The sequence below is a fragment of the Mixophyes fleayi genome, chromosome 4 (assembly GCF_038048845.1).
Source record: "Mixophyes fleayi isolate aMixFle1 chromosome 4, aMixFle1.hap1, whole genome shotgun sequence".
Classification (NCBI taxonomy): Eukaryota; Metazoa; Chordata; class Amphibia; order Anura; family Limnodynastidae; genus Mixophyes; species Mixophyes fleayi.
In genome coordinates this window covers 219842065-219868031 of record NC_134405.1, presented here as the reverse complement: position 1 = coordinate 219868031, position 25967 = coordinate 219842065, and the positions used below count along the sequence as shown (strand labels likewise).

General features: G+C 39.8%; 2 protein-coding genes across 2 annotated transcripts in view; both read left to right on the top strand.

Moving 5' to 3' along the window:
- LOC142150797 (uncharacterized) overlaps window positions 1-21692 on the top strand; it is a 91522-nt gene extending 69830 nt beyond the window's left edge. Inside the window, exons 7-9 of the mRNA XM_075205982.1 lie at window positions 16346-16435; window positions 18111-18237; window positions 21550-21692. Coding sequence (XP_075062083.1) covers window positions 16346-16435; window positions 18111-18237; window positions 21550-21692 — 360 coding nt within the window. The remainder of the gene's footprint in view (window positions 1-16345; window positions 16436-18110; window positions 18238-21549) is intronic.
- A 3589-nt stretch (window positions 21693-25281) lies between these two features.
- LOC142150074 (uncharacterized) overlaps window positions 25282-25967 on the top strand; it is a 124665-nt gene continuing 123979 nt past the window's right edge. Inside the window, exon 1 of the mRNA XM_075205318.1 lies at window positions 25282-25442. Within this exon, the coding sequence (XP_075061419.1) occupies window positions 25292-25442 (151 nt within the window). The 5' untranslated portion in view covers window positions 25282-25291. The remainder of the gene's footprint in view (window positions 25443-25967) is intronic.

Below are 25967 nucleotides of genomic sequence, written 5' to 3'. Positions count from 1 at the left end.
CCTTGCGAACTAAATAGCCAGTTTTCAGGGATCATAAGAACCAGTTTATACAGGTCTGTCTAGAGGAGGAAACCTGAAGATCTCAAGGAATAATGACCAGAGAAATCCACCAATGCCACGTTGAGTTCTTTGGAGGTCAAGACTCTTGGCCCTATGAATGAAGACCGTAATACTGTAACTGTATGTCTTTGTGATGTCGCTGCTTTTCACATCTGTACTGTGTGTAAATTCTTCAATTCTGACTTTGGAAACCAGAGCGTTCTAATAGAAGCTTGTGTTAGTGCTAACAAGCGCATGCTTATGCATACCAAACTTTCTTGTAATACTTTATACATTCTGACTAACGGTGCCCATGTTATTGTGTTTACTCTTTTCATGTTTGTTTTATCTGTATGATTATGTTAGGTGCTACACTATCTGTGGCATTATACAAATCATCATCATCGTCATCATAAATTATTTATATGGCGCCACTAATTCCGCAGCGCTTTACAGAGAAATCATTCACATCAGTATCTGCCCCATTGGAGCTTACAGTCTAAATTCCCTAACTTACATACATACACACACATAGACAGAGAGAGAGAGACTAAGGTCAATTTGATAACAGCCAATTATTCTATTAGTATGTTTTTAGAGTGTGGGAGGAAACCAGAGCACTCAAAGGAAACCCAAGCAAACATGTGGAGAACATACAAACTCTACATGGATAAGGCCATGGTCGGGAATTGAACTCATGACCCCAGTGCTGTGAGGCGGAAGCCACCGTGCTGCCCCAAATAACAAATAAATGGTGGTGGTGATGATGATGTTATGTAGGAATTGAGGTGAGGCTTCTAAAAATAATTTCAAACTATCAGATTCCATTCACATTTCCCATATCGGCACTTCTAAATTTCCAATTAATTAAAATCTAAAAATATTTGCTATGCATCTCTATCACACTAAATTTAAAATAAACTCCACATATTAGGTATGGTATATTTGGGAGAGCTGGTTGATTACATCAGTGGTTAAGTTTCATTTCGGAAACTCCAAAAACAGCAAATTAGGCAAATTAAATTTCCCTGATGGCTGAAGATTCAATGCTTTTTGCAATGATTTAAATCATGAGTATGGTAATTCCTTTCCTGAAATATTTAACAGTTGTAATTGACGATCTTTACATTGTCCCAAGGGCAGTACCCGTGGAACTCCTCTTTCCTCAAAGCAGTTTTCTGTTTGATCTTTCTATATATCTTCGTTTTCATTTACTTTCCTTTTGGCATCCTAATTGTTCTCTTATGGGACTTGTTTGTATATATTTCCAATTTGGTTGCACTACTATCTCATCCTCCTCTCACCAAGTCTGGTGGGTGTGATATACTTTGCTTGTCTTTTCAGTAACTTGGATCTATCACTCCTCCGTTGCCTTCGTTACTCTCAAATCTCCCAGGGCTCTTAGGTGCAAAATTAGCCTTATTAAATATTTTCCCTTCTCTATGAGTATTTTCTCTTAGTCAGCTTACACTGGACCGATCACTTGCTTTAAAACTAAATGAGCTTCCCATAAACCCTGCAGCTTTTTAACCTGTTTCTTTGCCCCTTTACACATTTCAGATTAATTACTGACCTTTTGTTTGCAACCCTGTGATCACAGTGTGAACAACCTATGTTGAGCTAATTTGCATAATTAGCACATGATTATGCATGATCATACAAATTAGTTAGGCATGCCATCTCACACTATGGAAGCATCCAGAAAGCTGTAAATAATATTTTAATATACATACAGCATCTTAATTATATAAAAATCCAACCCTCTGAGATATTCAGAGACTCTAATTGCACACAGGCTCTGATCATGTAAGAAAAATGAATATCTATAAAACAACGTGAGTGAGTTGTCAGCATTATCAAATACTGCTGACATGTCTCCCCAACCCAGGATGAAGGTTATTCGAATGAACCAATAAACAAAGATAATAAATAAAATATAAGTGACGTGAACATAGAGGGGTTATGACTTATAAAAACAGATGACCTCTAAAAATGAAAAGAAGATCTTTAAATGTTTTACTGCCATTTAATTTTTTCACTATATCATTACTATTATCAAAATGTATTTATATGTGTGATTCCTAACTTGTTGCTCCATTTCCAACTTAAATCACATTACTTTTAGTGGAGTTGTACATTTTCTCCTCCTGTACAGTGTGTCATGTTATTGACTAAAGAATGCCACTGACCAATATTGGCGCGACTAATCTGGGAGGCGCAGAGTCTAATGCACCCCCGGTATTTACCAGGGACCCACGCATGGAAGTATGGACTTGGCTGTGTGGGGTGCGCAGGTCGCCGTTCTCCCACTTAGCTATCAGTACAGCGGAAGAGAGCAGGAATAGTCGTACGGTCTGGGTCGGAAGCCAAACAATGGTGCAGTACACAGGGATGATCCAAAAGAGTGGTCAGGAATAGCCGAAGGTCAGAATCCAGAATCCAGGTCAGATTCCAGGAATCAAGCAGGGCCAAAACGCAGGACAGAGAATGGTCAGGAACAAAGCCAAAAAATCAGGAACCAAGAGCAGTAGAAACAGGATACAGGACGCTGGAGCTGGTGAAACCAATTCTCTGGCACAGACTGCATGTCACTCACCGGACCGTGAGTGCCTCTACGCTGGTGCGTGGCTCCCTAGCCTTTCTGCCGGCACCTATCTTGAACCGCGGCCGTCCTCCATCCTGATGGACTGCGCATGCGCAGCACCCAAGAACTCTTGTGACTGTTGCTTTTAATCTAATTGGTTGATCAGGCAACTCTCCCTATTTAAGGCACCTGTGCTCATTACCTCATTGCCTGATCTTGAGTCTCATTCCCTGTGAGTCTCTGAAGGTGTCTCCTGTGTTCTACTAGTATCTTCAGTTTCCTGCTGATTCCTGATCTATTCATCGCTGGTTTCCATACCCGCTACTGTCTCCTGTGTACTACTAGTGTCTTCAGTTCCTGTGGATTCCCTGTGCTACTCATCGCTGGTTTCCATACCTGCTACAGTCTCCTGTTTTCTGCCTGTGTCCTCAGCTGGACTCTGATTACCAGATCTACTCACCTGTGGTTCCTACACTCGTCTCTGCTGTTCAGCGTCTCTGCAGTCCCTGCATCTTCCTGTGGACAGACTGTTCTACTGAATAGCGGTATGCCTATCTATTATTGACTTTCTACGTTTACTCTGCATATCCGCTAGGACAAGTTTTCCCTCTCAGCAGCGGTATCCATACCCGCTATAGACTGTTATTGTTACGCTGCATATCTGTTTGGAACTAACCGTACTACTCAGTCGTTATATGCATAATTGTGAATGACTATTCATTATTGGCCTGCATATCTGTGCTGAGCAAGTCTCTACCAAGCAGCGCCACACATACCGTTATAGACTTTGCTGGATATGCTGCATATCTGTTGGGATCAAGTTCCTCTGTGCTCTCAGTGTCTGCATCCTATTATCCTTTGTATGCCTCCACTCATCGACACCTGTACACATCCTCACCTATTAAACAGTGGTACAACTTGCTGTACGCAGATCACTGACTTCCCCGCTACCTACCTGCACTTGGACAAGTCTTCTCACCATAAGCAGTGGTACAACTTGCTGTACGCAGACCACTGACTTCCCCGCTACCTACCTGCACGTGGACAAGTCTTCTCACCATAAGCAGTGGTACAACTTGCTGTACGCAGACCACTGACTTCCATGCTACCTACCTGCACCTGGACAAGTCTTCTCACCATAGCAGTGGTACAACTTGCTGTATGCAGACCACTGACTTCCCTACTACCTCCCGCATCTGCTCACGTCCATCCTGATCTCCGTGTTCAAATCTGCCTTTCTACAATATCAGCTAGTCGCTGACTCATTGACCAAGATTGCTGCAAGTCACTGACTTTCCTATTCTTTACTGGCATTCTCTCTCCATCTGCTGTGATATATGTTCCGCTAGTCACTCTGCGACCAGAGGACCATTGGGTTAACTTCACCACTCTGGTAAGCCCAGTCATCTGGTGAATTCCTGGGCAAGACTCCTAGTGCCCGTGACACTGCAGAGGGGAGGTGCTAGATATACTCCATTGTGGGCCCTGATAGGTGGCAGCTGAACATGCTGGGGAAAAGTAGCGTCCCATTGCCGGGCTCACCGCATATGCGTGGCCGGGGAAACCTGGAAGAACGTTCCGTTGCTAGGCAACAGGACGTGGGTCAAAGGAGACAGCAGCTGTCCGTCCCCGGCACCTATGCACAGTGCGGGGACGGCGCCTGACACAGTAAATATTGGGAAGCTGAGACCCGGATTACTCAGAATTGTGCTCGTTATCTCTCCAGGGATGGTACACACAAAACTTGCATGCAGCAATCCTGTTCATAGTTCTCAATACAACTCTATAGAAAAGATTCCAAACAACTCTAATTATATAACTATGGATGGTGTGAAGGGATGAGCTTACTATACCACCCCACTACACCACACATTTCCGGGATTTGCTGATTTACAGCAACTAGTTGTCATTGACTTCTCCTACGGACACCTCTTGGCCAGGTCAGCCACTCACCAACTGTGAGTGTGAACTGCATATAAAAGTTTTGTACTTCATCGGCACCGAGAACACTCACACTTCTTGGGCAAGGTGTAGCTGCTGCAGTTTCTCTTTGCTTGATGCACTGGCTAAATTCTTCCTGACCGCTTACTGTGAACCAGGACTGCTGGGTAGCTGGCCGAGCTCTGACACAGGAATACAGGGTTCAATGCAGAAGAGCCAGGTGATGGTTTCATGTATGAGGTTTAAGATGTTTGGGCTGCATTTGAAATGAATCCATAATCCATATTTCCCCATTCATTTCAATAGCTAATTCATTTCAGTGAGGTTTCCAGTGTATAGAAACCCCTTGGAAATTAAGGGGCTATTGAAATTAATTGGTGAATCTCTGCTATATCATAAATAATTAACTTATTGTTCAGACCCCTTCCCATTTTTTTCCCCAGACCTATCATGATACAGCCACAGCTGCTTATTACTAAAGCGGACTGGGCAATGAAAGTGAAATCCCCCTCCCCCTAGCTATACAGCATGTGCTATTTCTCACTATTAAGAGGGAACTGAACTGATAAAACAGTGAATAAAGCAAAAACACACATTTGTAAAAAATAAAGTTTAATTAAATTAAACACTCTCTGATGCCAACGTCCACCACTTTATTTTCTTTCTTTCTTTCTTAATCTAATATTATTTGAGTTTTTTCACACACGAAACAAAACATACAAAAGGAGAACAAACAAACAAATATATAGAAACCAAGCTAACTTCACGTTAATCAAGTAATCCATACGGTATCCAAGTTCCCATTAATTAGAAATAGAATGGCATGGCACGGTATAGGTTACAAAACAAATCAGTCAGCAAAAAGAGCTTATGCAAGAAATAGTCTCATGTTGACAACGAGTCAAAGCAGATTATAACAAACTAGTTAAAAGCCCGTCCAAATTATGGAAAAAAAAGTAAGATCATGTAGGACCTTTTTTGAATTTACCCTTGTGGAAACTGGTGGTAGTCTATATCCTGACTACAAACACACCGACAACATACACCCCGACATAAACACAACGAATGCAAACTCAACGACAGTGTTGAAATTCTGACAGCTTGAAAAACAGATCTTGAAGAACTGCGACCAATCAACATGCCGTCTGTGAAGAATGACGTCACTGTCAAGTGCGGCGCTGTCACTCCACCTATGAAGGTAGTAATTTCAATAGGCGCCGCATGCACAATGTACAAGGGTTTGTAATAAAACATTGTGCAGACGGCACGATGCCAGAGTAGATATGGCCCGGTGCGAACACACCATACCTACACCATATATTTCCCCTAGTAAATTTATGCAGTTCCTGCAGATTAACATTATGTCAGAGAGAGGGGTATCAAGGTCATATCCCTCCCCACCTAAAATAGTGTATGTCATCCACCAAACCTCTATTGCTTGCTGAATAATAGGGGCTACTCCCCACCCTTTCTTGCCTGCCACAAGTATCTGTAGTGGTGTATTGGGAGACCACGTCTGCTCAGCATGCAACTCCAAAAAATGGATGTAGAAAAAAAGTAATACCATAAATTCTTAATCCAGTTAAATATTTAACGTTTAACCTGGCTACTGCATTCTAACATTACTTTCTCATATACTTGTAACAAATCAAGGACATTTTCCTCCAGTTTCTTGAATTTTTTCTTAACGTCATTGATGTTTCCCCTTCATTCTGTAAAATATTCGTTAAACTTTTCCATCTTCTCAACCAAACCTTTCCTATCACCGGAAGGACTACAAATATTACTGCATGTTGCAACCTTCTCTCCTTCTGAACTTTCGTCAGATATGACGATAGTGTCTATATGAGGAAAGGAAACACATTTTTATTATATTTAATGAAGAAACGGAACACAAATTTGTTTCTACCAGAGGGCCAACTACCATTTGCTCACCTTGGACACGGCTTGAAATTACTTTATGTTGGGGTCCCTCTTGGATTTTGTCATGCATGCTGCTGTGTCGGTCCATAGCATCTGTAAATAGGTGCCATTTTTTTTATTGTCATGGTACAGGGTGCTCCTTACTTTGTATTAAGGTTTTACAAGGATTTATAGTTCATTAGTGCATTCTTCTTTCTGTAAATAGATGTAAAGGATTTATTAATCATACTAATCGTTATTTTTTACCGTAAAGTACTAACACCATTCACTAACGTGTTTAATCATTTGTAATAACCACTGGTAATACTCACTTTTTATGCTTTTTTGGAATCTCAAAGTCTCCCCCTCTTAAGTCGAACCGGTGTTCTTGTATTTGGAATTTTGTCCTTTTCTTCCCGAGTTTGTCCCTTATTTGAATTAGGTGCTTTTGCATAATCACTTGTTTTCGGTGATTAACTTTTCAGTATTTTCTCTTTTGACAGTTGTTGTCGTACTATTCCAGCCTTCTCACCTTCGTCTCAATTTCCCTTGGGCTCATTGGCTTTGCTCTTTTAATGTTCCTTCATCACTTCTGTTAATTTTCTCCCACACCTTTCAGCCATTCGCTATCTTTCTTGTACCGCCACTGCCAGACTGGCTCCGTACTAATTTTTTAGACACAGACATGGGCGTTCGTAGTTGTTAGGGACCAATCATGGCAGGTACAGGTACAGAATGGAGCATTGTGGGTGAATGGTCATTTGTGTATAATAACCTTGTGTTTACTGATATGTCAGAATAATTTACCAATAACTTTCCATAAAATATGAAGGCATACCTTGAATGTTTTACCTTCTTTCATCGTTATAACAGCAAGGTACGTACTTTATAGCACACAAATTTCTCTAATGTTCCTTGACTTGTGCGTATGTTAATTATATCAGTACATCATTTTTTTGAATGTTAACTGGAACGTTTGTATGTTTTTTTTAGTGGTGTGTGTTAATCAGCTAGTATAAGTATGTTTATTATTGATACACGTTCATGATGCCAACCTTATTTTTATTTTTTTTTAAATATGGCAGTATACAATACTGTGCAAAAGTTTTAGGCAAGTGGGGATAAAAGCTGCAAAGTAAGAATGCCTTCAAAAATAGAAGTGTTAATAGTTTATTTTTAGCAATTAACAAAATGCAAAGTGACAGCTGTATTCTGCAGCAGGACAACAACTCCAAACATGCAGCCAATGTCATTAAGAACTATCTTCAGCATAAAGAAGAACAAGGAGTCCTGGAAGTAATGATATGCCCCTCACAGAGCTCTGATCTCAACATCATCAATTCTGTTTGGGATTATATGAAGCGACAGAAGGATTTAAGCAAACCTACATCCACAGAAACTCTGTGATTAGTTCTCCCTGCCGAGTTCCTTCAAAAATGTGTGCAAGTGTACCTAGTAGAATTCATGCTGTTTTGAAGGCAAAGAGTGGTCACACCAAATAATGATTTAATTTAGATGTGTCTTCGGTTCATTCACCTTGCATTTTGTTAATTGATAAAAATAAACTATTTGCAATTCTATTTTTGAAAGCATTCTTACTTTGCAGCATTTTTTTCCACACCTGCCTAAAACTTTTGCACCGTATTGTATGTTTATTTTTGTGTAGAAAATATATTGCCATAGCATCTGTTTAAATTGGGGAGCTCATGAGGGACTTCAGTGAGGCCTATAGCTCTCAACCCTGCCTGTGGAAAACTAAATCAGCAGACTGCTCAAACAGGCAGAAGAGGAGTGTGGCTATGGAAGAACTTTTTAAAACATGTCTTCCACATTACCCCGGAGCAAATGAAGAGTTGGCAAAGAGGAAGATACAGAACCTTAGGACTGTATGAAAAAAAATTAAACAAGATAAAGGCCTCCAAAAAATCTGGTGCAGCAGCTGAGGATGTGTATGTGCCAAAGTTGTGGTACTTTCACCTCCTTTGCTTCACCCATGATGAGGAAATTGCTAGACAGTTCACCTGCAACATGGAGATAGACAGTAGTTACCCATCTGAAGTACTGCAAACAGATGACATACTGCCAAGTGGAAAAGTAAGTGAAACATACAACATTTTAAATGCTTAAAATTTTTATTCTCTTAAATTAACCTCATAATACAGTTTGCAAGGAATGCTACTGTCCATACTTTGCACAATGTCATTCTGCCATGGCACAGCACCCTCACCATTAAAATATTCTAAATAGTCCTTCCTGTTTAATTTTGCTATGTGACTGTCATTTCTCGTCTGGGCTGACTCTAATGGTGTCAATCCAACAACCTTCGTTACTTCTACATTGTTGTCCATATTGGTATCCGTACTGGGCACAGTGGGACTTTTACGACTAAGAAAGTTGTGTAGGACACAACAATCCATCACCACTTTGACCACCTTGTTTATGTGTAGATTTGTAGCTTAATTCTGAACCTGTTGCTCTAAATACCAAATGCATTTTCCACAACGCATTTAGCTCTTGACAACCTATAAAGATTCTCCTTTCTGTTGACAGATTGCATTGTGGGTAAGGTTTCAATACATTACCGTGTTGCACACGCGCTTCATCTGGCACAAATACAAAATTTAGTCCATATTTTGTCACTTTGTGTGGGTAAATTAAGTTCATTGATTTAAGTTTCTCATGGAAAGTATTATGCTCCAATGCGCCTCCATCTGACACCTTCCTATTTGTTCTAAAGTCCACAAATAGGAATTCATAGTTGGCATCCACTATGGCCATTAGAATAATGCTAAAGAATCCTTTATAGTTGTAAGAATAGGATCCACTTTTTGAAGGTGGCATAATTCTTACATGTTTGCCATCAATGGCACCACCACAGTTAGGGAGATTCCAAAGACTTTCAAAATCTTCAGCAATAACTTGCCATTGCTCCACCATTGCAGGAAACTGAAAGACAAAGTTGTTTTAAATGTTAAATTGGTACATGCATGCAATGTTATACTAACTACTTTACATTTTGTTTCCATTACACAGCCCAATGACCTATCTGAAGCAGTTATCTCTGATGTGGCAGAGCAGCATGATACACCTGCACATGCCAGCCAGCTGACAGTAGACAGCCAGAACATCACAGATGTACCAAAACAGCCCCAAGGTGGTCAAAGGAGGAAAAAAAACCAGTATGTGATCTCGAGCATAGTGATGCACTAGCAGAAAATATGGTAGAGTGTGCCAACCATTTGATGTCCCAAAAACCTGAACAAGACAATTTTGATCTGCTAGGAGCAAGGCTTGCAAGCAAAGTGAGAAGTGCTAGCAGACCAATGCGCATAGAGATGGAACAGTTGGTGTATGATATCATTTGTAGGTCCGCCAGGGAGGATCTGGCACCAGACATTGTTTTAACAACATCCAACCACACACAGGAGCAAGAACATTTCAGACAGGCACCATCATATATATTTTGGCCACTCCACATGCAACATCCCATCATGGGACGACAATAACTTACCCGACAACCCTACATGACCTCCACACCTATGGGCACAAGTATGCGACAGTATACAGAGAGTCCATCCCCAATGGATAATAGTGAAATGTTGCACTATGAACAGCCCTTAATTGTTTTTATTGTATTGCACAGTATTATATAATCTGCATACTTTCTATTTTAATAAAATAATTATTTTTGTTTTAAAAAAACACAGAATATTTCTTTTACCAACCTTCATATACTGTCCACGTAGAACTATAGCGTCACAGGTCTCGGGTATGATCCAGAGCTTGAGGTGAAATTGTTGTGCTATATTTGAGATCTGCCAATGTCCTTCCTGTGGCCAAAAATCTCGGGGTAGAAACCAATCTTTGTTCAGCAGATATTGCTCTCCTTAAACGGGTGTCCTCCTTCTGGATGAGGGGGGTGACAAGTTGGAGCAGTTTCTGGAATGTGGGTTCATTCATCCTCAGGAAAATCCTGAAGTCATCAGGGTCGTTTTCCCGTATCTCCTGTTGTAGGAGCATATGAGAGAATGAGTCTCGTTTCTGGAACCACTCTTTGGTCTAACAGGTCTGATTCTTTCTTCTCTTTTCCCTCCGGGTCTGTGCTTGCAGTGTTCTTGCCATAGTGAGTTGCAAAAGACTATGAGTTTGCTATAGATCAACAGTAGCGAGTGAATGAACGAACATACGCTATACACAAAGATGTGTTATAGAATGAATGGCAATGACGTATTTTCTTTTTCATAAATCTGAGTTTGTGGGAATTTTTGCTGGTGGTGTTTAGCTCTTTTATTTAAATTTATTTGTTAAATCGCTGCAGGAAGGCTATATATCGTGTAAGTATGTACGGATTTACAATGATTTACAACGTTATGCCTGTCAAAAACCGCTGCTCGGTCGGTTGGTCGTGCAAAAATTGTCTAAAACATGTAAAGTGTGTATGCAAGAATCATCCGACCTGTTGGACCGTCAGTCGTAGATACAAATGTTGTAGATAACACATTGGTTGAAAAATTCTTCAGTGTGTACTTATTCTTAGTCCCAACCATTAAGGGCCTGATTTATTAAGGAAAGTAAAAAAAAAAATGAGTAACTTTGCACTTTGACAAAACCATGTTGCATTGGAGGTAGAGGTACATTTAAAATGTGATGGCAGATTTATAGTTGGGGTAGGGCATGTTCTAAATCAACTTTAATTTTCTTTGTACATATAAAGCTATCAAGTATTTGCTACATGAAAAAAACAGCCAGTATTTATATTATGTGCAAAATAATAAACCAATTTGCACCACTTGCATTGTAAAATGTTTTGGAGGAGAAAACTTACTCATACTTAATGAATCAGACCCTACATCTCCACAATCTGCAGATATTTCTTAAATATTGTATCTGTACAGTGGATGTGTGTGTGTGGATACTGTGATGCAAATTGTAACATTGCATTATATACATTTGTGCTTAGCGAGTGGCAGAGATGCAACATAAAATTGTACAGATGGAGATTCCTAAACAATTACACCGTCTTCTGTGTCTGAATGCCTTCTAAAAGAACATAAATTAAAAAAACACATAACATGGATTGAATTTCCAAGTACAATATTTTTCTACAATAAGTAGTAATAAAAGAATCATATTTCAATCTAATCTGGTGCAGGCTCTTTTACAGATGTACAGTTTTGGATGGTTCATTATAATAATTTCATTTGGTGTCCAGAAAACTAATACTGGTTATTTAATAAACATTTTGCCTGTTCCCACATAATCCTCCCAAAAATGAAATCTAAAAACTGAAATATGTATAGCATATGGTGAAATGTAGTGCTTTAACTTTTCTTGGTCATCCAAACATACCAGTATCTGTGTAAAGAGAATATTATTATTTTTGTACTGGCAACACAAGTGATCCTCCTCTGGGCTAGTATAATTAGGATATTCATGCTACAGAATGTCTGTTTCACATTTTTAAAAAATATGTCATACATGTAGACGTAGCAATTAGAGAGCAGCTTGTCTGTCAAAAGGATAATCAAGGTTATGACCATTTTTTCTGCAACCTTGTAGGACTGTGTTACGTCTAACGGTCTTAACATAAACCCCTAGAACCAAATGGAGAGGTCTTCACCTATAGCAGCCTCCTTTCCTGTAGAGCTTGTTACACTCACAGGTACTCGGATGTCTCCAGGTCTTATACTCAAGGTAGTACAGGTGTATGAATGTACCGTAGCGCAGAGTAGCGGGGAGTAGAATCTAGAGGAGTCAGGAACAGGCTGAGGTCGTAGGTCAGAAGCAGGCAACGAGATTAGGGACAGGCAAGATGTCAGGGTTGGCAAGGATCAAAGGAGGTCCGGGTCACAAGCAAAAGGTCAGGGCAACAGGCAAAAATCAAATCCAAATAACAAAGCCAGGGGTCATACACGGAAGGTCCAAAACAGCAACAGGTTCAAGGGCACTGGAGCAGGCTAGTACACAGGCTAGTGAGAACTATAACCGGCAGGGAGGCTAGGCCCTCTCTCACTTATATTCCAACACTAACCAATGACCACAGAGGGGAGTAACAGACAATCAGCCCAGGAGCTGAATAATAAATGAATGATTGTGGCTGCTTTGTGCACGTGCCCGGCTGCCCCTAATGCCGGGGCGCGGCGCTCACATACAGAGCGTCCCGACCGTTGTCTAGGCAACAGCCGGGGCAAAACAGGAAGTGACATCCCGGTCATCATGGAGACAGCTGGGACGCTTCCTGCAGGCACGGAGAGCCTGAGGCAATGCCGCAACTTGTGACAGACTGCTGGTATGAGCCAGGTAGAACATCTTGTAAGAGCCATCTTGTCCATCTTGCCAGTGCTCTCCTGATTGGGCTATACTAATATGCAAATCAGAAACATTATAATTATTTAATTATGCAAAACAATGAAGATTCATCCTCCTAAACAACCCATGCTGCTGAAATAAGTTTGATATTTCCTTAGTCTCCCTTAAAAGGAACCTACCTGGTCTCAACCAGTGCATCTGCAGGATGGCACTAACCTTCCCAGGGACTTCCTTCAATGCGTCTTCACATCCTGGTCTAGGGACGAGGCAGGAGTTGTTATTTGGAAGTGGTAGCAGAGGAAAGGGAAAGGGAGTATGTCTGAGGTATTAGGTCTGGCCTGGGCACAAGGATACATATATTCAAATGTATGGAAGATTCCAGCATGAATACTTAACTAACCAGGCGTGAGGGCCCAATCAAGAGGGACACAGAACAGGGCACAATCAGTGTAGTAATGCTGACTTCTCTTGATTAGAGTTGCAGCTCAAGATGACTCCTACCAAAAGGGTGGAACACAGCAACCCTCCCAACGGGCTAAGTTGCTGCTTACGTAGTATATACCGCCCACACTTGTGCTCAAATTGCACCCCCATATCTCTCATTGCTGCTTTATCCAGGCTTCTTTCATTGCTGTCGTCTCCATGTTTCTTTATTACTGCACTCTCCATGTCTCTCTCATTGCTTCCCTCCCCATGCCTCTCATTGCAGCCTCCTCTGTGTCTCTTTCATTGCTGCCTCTCGATGCTTTTTTCATTGCTACCCCCTACATGTGTCTCTCATCTCTCACTGAATCATTTTATTTCTATTTGTTTCTATATATATTGGAGACACCTCTTGATTACAGCAGTTTTTCAAAAAAATGCACAGTGACTTTCGAAATGTTATCTATTATGCGTCTCTCACTGCTGCACCCTCCAAGCTTCACTCACTGCTGCCCTCTCTATGCCTCATCTTTATATCTTGAGTAGATGATGCCCCCCAGCACTTGGACATTTACAAGAGCTCGACCGTTCTCCAAACCTGTGCTCGGCTCTCACACTTTTTCTTGCAGCTTTGACTACCTGGTGCTGCTGCTGTGTCTACAGGTTAGTGGCTGCTTGGCCAGTTCCTGGAATGTTGGGGCGCTGTTTGGAAAAGAGATAGTTACTATTCATCTCCTAGATGGCAGAGCAGTGACTGAACACATAATCCACATAAGCCACCCTACCCCAAACCAGCCAGGCATTCATTTAATAGCAGCCACATTTAATAATTAGATCTCCTTCTGCTCAACCAACCCAATATTAAATTGTGTTTATGTTTAATAAATAAGCCTACTTCTGCTGAACCAGCCCCAACATTAAAATCATTCCTTTTTAATACCGTATATACTCGAGTATAAGTCGACCCGAATATAAGCCGAGGCACCTAATTTTACTACATAAAACTGGGAAAACTTATTGACTCGAGTATAAGCCTAGGGTGGAAAAGAGCGCTAATTTAAAAACCTAAATAAAAATGATAGGTTCAATCTATGAAATCATTTTTAGCTAAACCATAAATAACAGTAGATGACAAGGAACATTCATAAATGATTATAAAATCATTGGCATTGGGTACAACCTAACCTAAATAAAGGGGTATATAAGGGGTAGGGATATAAATGTATGAACATGGTGGCTGTATTGTTTGTTCATTATGTAATTGCACTGTAAAAGAGAGAGAGAGAGAGAGAGATTTTTTCACTTACCCGGCAGTGGAACGCATATGCGTTCCAACAACAGGAAGTTCGGCATTTGGAACGCAAGTAAGTTCACCCGTGTATAAGCCGAGTGCCCTTTTTCAGCATACAAAAGTATGCTGAAAAACTCGCCTTATACACGAGTATATACGGTATATACATGTATTTACCCCCCCCCCCCCCCACCAGCCCCAACATTAAATTAATTGCAATCCCATATAATATTTTCCACTGGCCCTTCTAAGACCTTACTTCTTCTGCAGTACTGTTCTTACAGGCTCCTTTCTGCTTCTCTTTTTATCTTCCTCCAGCTTCTCTTCTAATTCTTCCTCTTCTCTTTTTGACTGTGCAGTAGTGGCAGTTCCTGTTGGTTTCTCTCTACAGTGTCGCAACATCATGACATCATGCTTCCAGTGCTGCAGGAGGGAGAGCATGACCAGTGCTGCCTTCGGTTCGGCCCAGTGCCAGAGGACCCCCTATACCCCCCATAATCCAGCTCCTCTCTTCTTCTACTCCGCCGTCCAACTGAACTGCACCGCTTGGCTTGCAATGGCTAAATATATGCTGTTGCAAAGAGGTGGAGCGATGATGCCGCAAGCCCAGATTGGCTCATTGTAGTGTGCAAATACAAAATCCCTGTGTGCAAGCTCTGATTCGCTCAATGCGGTAGCCTTTGATTGGATCAAAGCGTATCCTCTCAGATTGCTTGGTCCAGGGCTGGAGGAAGGGACTCCCTGGAAATCACTGGTGCCTATCCGTCACTGGTGAGCAGGTAAGTGGTCTTCTTCCTCCATCAGGTGCTTCTCCATGCTCCAGTCCTTTACAATGGCTGCCTCAAAGAGTCTTATTTCAGTAGGCTTGATTATATGGAAAAACACTACTTTATATACTGGTTCTTAAAGCTAACTGCACCCAAATGAAAAATATAGTTTTGGGAGAAATTAAATTACCTAAAATAAAATACTAAATTTTACTTACTAAAACTGTGTTGATCTGCCAATTTGGATGAAGCATCTATCTATCTATCTATCTATCTATCTATCTATCTATCTATCTATCTATCTATCTATCTATCTATCTATCTGTCTATCGGTCTGTCGGTCTGTCTGTCTGTCTGTCTATCATGTATTCCTCACACCTCATATATTGTAAGCTCAAATGAGCAGCATCAACTTTACCTTCTGTTTTCAGGTCATTGTGTGAAATTTTTGTTATAATCCTTTCAATATACAGCACTGGGTAACATATCCATGCTCTTTAAATAAAAGATAATAATAATAATTTGTTTATGGGGCAAGATGACAGCGTTTGTGAAGGTACAATTTCTGCGCAGGCAGAGGGAAGATGTTTTTCTAAAAAAGGACTTTAGTTTTGCACCAGGTCTCTATTTTTATTTGGATCCATTTTGTGCTTCCATGGAGGTGTATTTGTAGGTGTAAAAATACACACGCACAAAATTGTCATATTAAAATCCCCTTAATCTTATGATTAATATAAGTCATAAATAATGTTAACTAGTATTTTATTATAAAAATGGAAAGGTTTATTTTATTGAAAGGGGTGTTTATAAAGTGGTAGAAGGTTGGACTTTTTATATGATATCTATACTTTTGCACAGTGCACCTTATCAGATTTTTAATTTATGCTGTGTTATGTCTGTCTCTTAACCAAAGGCCTTAGAGCGATTTTAAATTGTATATCAGTTATTGTACCTAGTACATATCTGTGAAACTCAACTACCCGATTGTTTATAAATATATGACATTTTCCATCTATGCAATGTCTTTTTTTAAAATTATAATGTTCTTTATTTTATGGTAATCGAGATTCTGTTTTAAATTCAACTCAGGGTGACCTTCAGGCTGTGTGTGCCTATGTGTGTTTTGTTTGCATGGCTGGATTAAAGTACAAGCAAAACAGAAGTGTTGTTAATTATTTTGTAAGTATACAAAATAAAATAGTAAGTATGCAATGTAAAATAAACAAAAAACTGTTGTGATGTAGGATTTTTTTTTAAAGGACAACTACTACAAAAGAAATTAACATGTCGAATTAGTTTTAAAAAACAACCTTTCCACAAACTGGATTAAAAAAATTCCTAGAAAAAGCAGACTGTTTTAGATTAATTCCCTATTCTCACTCTGCTTTCCTGAGACAATGGGCCTGAGTCATTAAGGAAAGTAAAGCAAAAAAACGAGTACATTTTCTCCTGGACTAGTCATGTGACAATGCAAGGGGTGCAAATTAGTTTATTATTTTGCATGCAAGTTAAATATTGGCTATATTTTCATGTAGCATACAAATACTTGAAAACTTTATTTTTAAACTGAAATTTAAAGTTGATCTAGGACAAGCCTGGTCAACCTGCGTCTCTCCAGGTGCTGTGGAACTAAAAGTCCCAGCATACCTTGCCAGCAATGGCTGGCTATTTACAACACCTGGAGAGCCACAGGTTGGCCAGGCCTGATCTAGGACATTCTCTACCCCAACTATAAATCTGTCCCCACATATTAAATATATCTTTCCCTCCAATGCAACATGGTTTTACCAAGGTGCAAGGTCACTCCTATTTTTTCTTTGCTCTCAGGCCCAGTGAGATTAGTACAATGTCAGGGCCCACCCAGTTTTAAAGGAGCCACCTGAGGTCGGAGTCTTGAGTAAATTGATTTCTAGTTACATATATACAGTACATATACATAGATCACAGATGGTGTGATACCTTTGTGCAAGGTCTAGGGTAAGTGCTGAAATCTCTTACATGTATTTCACCTTTGCGTTTTACTAAGATTTTCTTGTTATCCATACATGTATTGCAAACTATTCAACATTTCAAATGGCCAAAGAGGGACACATAAGACATTAGGTTACCACATGAACTTCATCACTTTTTCAGTTATACATTATCACAAACAACAGTTATACAGCTACAAACCTCTCAGTGCACTAAAGTCATTTTGTACTTAATGCATCCATTATGATATATTTATAGATCACATCCAATATAGGGAAGTTTTGGACTAAAAAAGAGGAACACTTGGAAAGTATGGAAATTGATGTGCAATATTTATTTACCTTTTAATAACATAATATCTATGTGATAATTGAAAATTGAAAAGTCAATCCTATCTGAAAAGGTATCAGTCGCTCATGTTAAAGTTCTGAAGCTGTCAAACTAATATCTTGCTGAAATCTGGTGTACATAAGCAAAGAGTTTCCCCCATAATCCCATCCTGTTAATTTTGTATGGGTGTATGTATTGCTGTGATGACAGATTTAATTGTTATAAAGTTTACTGTACCTTTAACCAAAATCTGCTACAAATATGTGCTAAGAACCAAGAAGCACATTTTTGCCAACCTCATTTGTTTTCAAAATGACCTTCTGAAATATATTAAATTCTGTTAAATGAATGTTGTGGCATATACTATAAAAATAATAATTAGGCATAGCTGCAAAGTCCAGTGTTTTTAGTTTTGATAGTTTTTAGGTCAGTGCTCTTAAAGTTGACCAATTTTAATTGCATTGCTCAGGTATGTGATTTCTTAAAGGTTACAACTTTAGCAATTACACAGAAGGAATATTTCACCATCTGCTGATATTTTCTTTTTCACTAGAAACAACTAACTTTCAAAATTGAAGTGGCAGTCTCTCGACTTAAGATATTTTCATCAGAAAAGCTGGAACCTAACCAATCTGCAGAAAAATATGACTTGCAGCTGAAGGTGATAGAAATGAAAAATGGTATGAAACAAATCTGTTCTTCACTGACAGTTAAAAGAAATAGCGACTGTTTTATTTTAGTATTGCAATTTTATTGTTTTTGGAAACTGACAGAACATTTCCACAGTGAATTAAGCAGTTTAACATCCGCTAGTTGCTACATGAGACAAGTAGATATGATGTGAGTCAGTGAACGTTGCATTTTATAAATATTGTAACGGGTGCCTAGGGGGACAAGGTCACACAAACCGCAATCCCCTTCCTGACATCCCAGGTACTCACCCAATCCTGAGGGACAACTATAAGACACACTATGCCCTTCTGACAGCAATCCGGGAACCACACCTCACGTCTGATCACCCCAGTGCATCTGTCTTTACTGGAGCCTGGCCTTTGCTTCCTATAGGGGAAGATACCGAAAAGAAAGACAATTTACATACAAAGTAAGGAACAGTTTAGTGTATCATCTGCCAGTGACCACCTCACTATTGGACAGCAGTATCTACCAGCACCGAGCTACATAGCAGGCCTCCGTCTGCCGCCTCAATCCCCTTTAAGCCTGTACTTAACTATCAGGACCTAGTGTCCTCTTCACTACGTAGCCTAGCGCTCACTAAACACCTGTCAAGGACCTAGCGACCTTCTAACTAAGCAGGGCCTACTACCCTCCTAACAACTAGGGCATTATGCCCTTTGAACCTAACAGAGCCTTGCACCTTCCTAGAACCAAAGGCCTTGTAACCTGCTAACAATAATGGCCGGGTTCTCTGCCTAAACTCCCGGACCTGATGCCCTGTTACTACCTATTGGACCTTGTGCCCAATGACTACCTATAAGCCTTGCGCCCTTCTTAACTCTATTGGCCTTGCGCCTAGCCTAACTGAATATTGGGCCTTTTGCCCACTAATTGAATATTGGACCTTTTGCCCACTAACTGATTATTGGGCCTTGTGCCCCAGAAACACTAAAGAAGCCTGGTGCCCCAGCTAAACTAAAAGGGGCCTGCTGCTCACCTAAGGGCCTGGTGCATAAGCCCTACCTGCTACCTAACTGTGCCAGACCTTGTGCCCCGTACTTGCCCACGGGCCTAGTGCCCGAATTGCCCACTGGCCTTGTGCCAACCTAGCCGGAGCAACTGTAATTACCTGCTCCATGCAGGATGCTCAGCTTGTGCTCGGCGTCTTTGGGTCTTCCAGACTCTCCAGCTGCCAGCGCCTCTTCTCTTCTTTGGCGCTTTGCTCTCTGCTGTCTAATTGGCAGGGGTGCTCTTAGCTCTTACAAGTGCTCCCCACCATTTATGTCTTCCTCTTCTTCTGTTCGGCGTCTTCTATCTTCTGTCCAGCGTTTACCTTCTTCTGTCCAGCGGGCACCTCTTCCGTTGGCTTCCCTGGCCATTGCTGCCTGGACCTGCAAGAGAAGAAGACAGGAACTTACCGCCGCTGGGTCCCAGGCTTGGTAAGTGAAATCCTCTTCTTTCTTCTATTTTCACCCTCTTCAATGGCATTGCAACGGAGCACCTTCTCACAATTTAAACTACAAACCTAATGCATGCCAGAAGTACACTGGCTAGAGAGTCAGATTCTGTGGAATACTTAATCTCTCCTCCAGATGTGAATTCATTCTTGGAAATATCCACAGCCTCTCTCTTCTACTTACGTCTACAATATGAAGCATAAAAGGAAGGAGATGTGGATGTCTTATCTGAAATAGTGATTTTTTTTCCTCCATGGAACAGCACCGAAATCTGTCACATAAATACCCACTCATGCGCTTTATTATTCAAAGTTATGGTTGCACCACATATTGTTTTATTATACCTGACAACATTCCTGATTGGGAAATTGGAACACATGGGCCACACCCCTGATCCACCCAAATCATGCCCGCATACACTCAAACCCTGCCAATTTGTGGCGACTCTTCATGTCGACAGCCTATGCCCTTTCAGCGTGACGAAATTTTGCACTGTCACGTGGAAATCGGGACTGTACTGTAGGTATGTTTTATGATATATAACTGTAATGGAGATAGGTCCACAGATTACAAATCATACCTACAAGAACACATTATAAAATGCAGATGTACTTTTCCGTTATAGGACAGTGTATTGGAGGTCAAGCAACAAATGGAAAAAGTGATACTACCTAATGTCTCATGATTCCCATAAAATCCCCATAAGACATTTCTTATTAATATAAATAATCTTATTTACATTCTGATTGTGTTAAATTTAAGATTGTAAAATAATTTGCTTTAAAAATACATTAACATAGTGTCTGCATGCATGCATGCTAATATGAAGTATATTATTATTATTATTATTATTATTATTATTATTATAACCTTTATTTATAGGGCGCCACAAAGTTTCCACAGCGCCGTACAGAGACAGACATAAGACCAAACAGGGTAGATACAGTACCTAACATTAAACAAATACTACCAAGACTTCAAACACTCCAAACATAGCTTGCATAGTGATGTAAGAGCAGAAGAATTGGTAGAGAAACAAGAAGAAAGAGGACCCTGCTCATAAGAGCTTACATCCTAGAGGGAGGGTAAACAGACAGGAGGCACAAAGGGAGTTAGAAGAGGGGATCAAGCGCAAGAGAGGGGTGAGAGATGGTAAGGTAATCAAGTATGGATAGAAGATTAGGTGGATGGCTGGTATGCTTTGAGGAAAAGATGAGTTTTGAGTGCCTGTTTGAAGGAGCCCAAATTAAGGGACATTCGGATGAGCGAGGGAGGTCGTTCCAATGAAGAGGGGTAGCCCGGGAGATTAAAAATTAACGTAAAGCAAATCGAAGAAAATGCTTGTGAGAAAGTATATGTGTTCAGACGCTTTTGTCTACAGTATTCTTTTTTAATTATTAAAGCTAAACTAGTTCCGGCAAAGATTTATTCTGGCACATTTAGATCCTTTGAACTGTAATGAAACAAATATAAAAGGAATACAATAGTGTACATTGTTTGATAAATGTATTTATTTAAAATAATGAAAATCACTAACCCAGTGTTGGTGATATAAACACTTTGGACAATATTGCACCAATAATCTGCCGGTGATTGTTACATACAATTAAAATCTGTTGTATTCTATATACTTAATCTTGTATATTGAATACATTTACTTTTTAGTTTTATTAGGTTTATTGTCTAGAAAAATGTTTTACACATATAGAACTAAATCTAAGACAGAGCCTATGGTATCATGTTAGCAAAGGAAAGAAACTTGTACCTACAGTACATAAATACATACATAGCAGGAGAAGCAAGAGGCAACATAAGGACAAAGATAAAAAAAAACAAGCATAATTTGCATTTGTTTTTCAGAGTTGCAGTGGCTCAAAAAATCGTATGATTTGGAACGCTGTCAGAAATGGGTCAAGCATGCTCGGAAAGTTCAAAAGAAAACTAAGGACATTATACAGCAAAAAATAAAGGATCGATTTGAAATAGTTGTTGTGCCAAGGTAGAATAATAATAATAAATTGAAGCCTACTATATATATTGTTTGATAATAAACCTCAGTACACTATAGTATTTGAAAAATATATTGCAATTTTAGTTCCTAAATGGTTTAGGATTCAAATATTTTAGTGTTTAATATTAATATTTTTAATTTTGCAAATAAAAAGTCAATATATATTATGAACAAATATAAGTATATTCTTTTACTTATAAAAATATTTCATAAAACAGATAAATAATCTTCAAGTTGTTTAGCCAGCACTGCTATAGACAACCTGATATAGTTCAAGGGACACACATTACACTTACTTTCAAGAACAAAATAACAGCCCCAAAACGACATTCGCAGATCTATGTCACTCATCCTAAAATACCCCCAAAATCCATTCACTTGCTACAAAATTTCACCATATGCCAATTAGACCTCCCACTTGCTACAAAAATTCCTGGGAATACAGATACAGTGAGAGACAAAGCAACCGTGTCACAAGAGAGAATCCAAATGAGTCGACAACTGATTTAGCTTATCCAGTCTCAACAGAAATCTTCAGTGGGAATGTCTCCTAACCATAGGTATTCTACCACTGAGATGCTGGCACATGAGGAATCTATAATTAGAGGGCCTCTGTAATCCCTGGACCAACCATTAAGTCTTACACAGAGTACTAGGAAGTCACTGGACTGCTGGCAAGATCCACCTCTCACAACCAGAATGAACTGTGGTAATGACAGATTCAAGCTACTACGGCTTGGGAGCCTCTCTAAACACTGAAGTATATGGAATCGAAAGGAAAAGAGATTGCATGCAAAGAGAAGAGATTGTATTTACTGGCAGAACCTTTGCGGGTGTCTGTAAAGGAGTCAGCAGCAGTATTGGGTATAGATGTTAATCTACACACATCATCATTATCACCATTTATTTATATAGTGCCACTGATTCAGCAGCGCTCTACAGAGAACTCATTCACATCAGTCCCTGCCCCATTGGAGTTTACAGTCTAAATTCCCTAACATACACACACAGACAGAGAGAGAGACAGACAGAGAGAGAGACTAGGGTCAATTTTGATGGCAGCCAATTAACCTACCAGTATGTGTTTGGAGTGTGGGAGGAAACTGGAGCACCCGGAGGAAACCCACGCATACACGGGGAGAAAATACAAACTTCTTACAGATAAGGCCATGGTCAGGAATGGAACTCATGACCCCAGCGCCTGTGAGGCAGAAGTTCTAACCACTTAGCCACCATATGTTTTAAACTTAACAAAGATACTGGTTATATTACAGAACTTGCAGCAGATGGTATATGCAGGTACTCCCAGTTATAATGTTTGCACTCACAGATGTTAATTTCAGGCATTTGAAAAACTGCTTGTTTGTGTGTAATACTATTGTTATGGACAGGCTCTTGTTTTGAAATAAGCCCCAGGTCACTTTTATATAGTTGTATATGTGAAAGCAAACAGATAGACGCAACTACTACAGATCGCATCTATCGCTCTCAACGGTTACAAAAGAACGGCGTGAAAGCCAAACTACCAGTTCACGCATGCGCAATAACGCCAAGTGGCCAACCGGACAATGTTCCACTTCTTGTTACCACCGGGGATTAATACAATTGGTAGGAGACAGAACATAGCGCTCCCTGCCAACAACATACATATATCCTGGAAGCACCACAAACATTTAAGAATCTTTGCAGACAATTCGAATGGTGGTAACCTATTTAAACAAACAAGAAAGCACCAAGAACAAGCACTTGATTGCAGTCATATAATCAATTATATCATGTGCAGAAAAATATCCTCTCAGCACTTCATGTAAATGAAAAGGACTATAGAGTGGCAGATTATCTCAGTCGGTATCCGCTCCATCCAGGAGAATGGGCACTGAACGGCAAAGTATTTCAACAAATAATAGAAAAGTACTATTGCAGGCAAGAAATAAATATTATAGAAGAGGGGGTATCTGCGATGAATACTTTGTGACTGGGATAAAGTTGCAATAGTAAGAGCAGCTTGAGGTAAGGGCTACCCAGACCCTTATAATTCAGCTTACATGTTTGTATATGGAATACAATATACTCAAGCGCTACAATCACTAAGGGCCTGATTCATTAAGGAACTTTAATTAAGAAGTTTCTTATTTAAGTCTCCTGGACAAAACCATGTTACTGTCACAGGCTCTAGGAGTCTTTACCCAGGTATCACCAGATGATGGACTTACCAGAGCAGTATAGTTGGTAATATGGTACTCTGGTAGTGGGATGACCACGGAACAGGAGACAGCAGATGGTAAGAGAATGCTCGAGAAAAGTCTATGACTAGCAGCACTGGTAATAGGTAGATAATTGTACACGAGGAACTAGATGGACAAGGAAACATGAGGGTAGTCAGTGGTCTGCGGATAGCAAGTTGTACCACTGCAATATATATGTGAGGAGGAGCACGAGGAGATGAATGCAATGCAGAGTATACACGGGCACACAGAACTTGATCCCACGATGATATGCACAATATAATAATAACTGAGCAGCACTGCACAAATATACAGAGTCACAATAACTATCCAGGCAAATAGGAAACACAGTCAAATGATAGCAATAGTCTCAGTGGATAGGAACTCCGGAGGAGAACAAACTCAGTCCAGCTAGATATGCAATACACAAGCACAGTCAATGAGAAGTATGCATACCGCGGTTCAGGAGAGCAGGCTGTCAGAGAACAAAGCAATACTCAGGACGCAGTAGTATATGGAACTGGACACCTGGAGAACACTGTGTACTTGATGTAGGAAGATTGTGGGGTTAAATTACTTTCTTTGTGGCTTTCTGAATTTAGACAACTGGTATATGCACAATAGATACCATACTTGTATATGGTTTATGTGTTTGAAAGGAATGGCATAATTTTAGGATGAAATGTAAAAGTATATGATAAAAATGTCTCCTTCCTTCAGTAAAACATCAGCATTGACAGGAGTGACACTGATTTTTTCTTTAACTCAAAATGTTTTTTATTGAATTCTCCAAAGTGAGAAATATACATAGACAGTCGTGGTCAAATGGCAGGTAAACACAACAGGTATCTTAGACAAATACACAATAAACCAAAAAAGACAAAGAGAGGGGTACTTTACAACCTATAGGAAAGCGGCATGGAAGGGGGGTGGAAGGGCGTCACCAGGAGCCGCCCAGGTGAACCACTTCATCAGTGGGGAGGATGCTGAAGCTGAGTATTTGAAACCAATTGTTTCCATTACATAATTATGCTGGGTTTTTGCTATAACTTTAGTGAGGGGTGGAGGAGCCGGGCTCTTCCAGTGCTGAGCAATAGCCGCTCTTGCGGCGATTAAGATATGGCCCACAACGTGATGAGCCGGAAAATCAGGTGGGTAGAGTTGAAGAAGGGCCATGAGTGACACTGATTTTTAGACTTTTTGTAATTACCACCCTTTGGTTCTGAGTGTGTACTAGTCAATGAAGGGCTTGTGAACCCCAATAAAGTAACAGGGACAATTTTTTTAAAAATGCTGCTGTTGTAAACATTTTCTATTTACAAATTTTTTTTTATTACACAGGCCATTAAGCATAAATGACATATGCATGACACTAGGTATCAACTTGCAACTTACTCAAGGTTCAGGATTTTATCACTTGTGGCACAAACAGACATTAACATCTGACTGCAGAGCGGTGCTTCAGAAGAAAGATACTCAGCAATTCATTGATGACTTTTCTGGAAGCCATATTAAAAGTATGTAGCGTTGATTCTTACTTTTGTAAAGATCTGTCTAGACTAAAGAAAGTCACACAAGTTTGTAATTTACATATAAAAAAACCCAAAAATAAAACTAATACACTGCATCCACTTATCAAATCGTCTGAGAAAAGTAAATATTCTGCTCATAAGCCCTGCCTACAGCAGACATCTATGACAACACCAGTGATTTTAAGGAATTCATTCTGCATTTGTTAACCTAAAAGTTGAAAAATAATTGAGATTTTATGATGAAATACAATTTCTATTGTATTTTTAAAGTGAAAAATTAGTGATTTTATGTTTATTAAACAAAAACTAGACAAGAACAGCAAAATAAAGGTTTTATATACCTTAGAATCCGGGTTTATAAACTCATCCTCGTTGGCAAATATAATAGATTAACTCTAACAACACATAGCCTTCAAAGAGGCGATGAGATACTTTTACATTATTACCTACTCCTCATAGCACGTAGTGAGATAAAACTAGGTACATCCAGGTGTACACAAGTGATTTGAT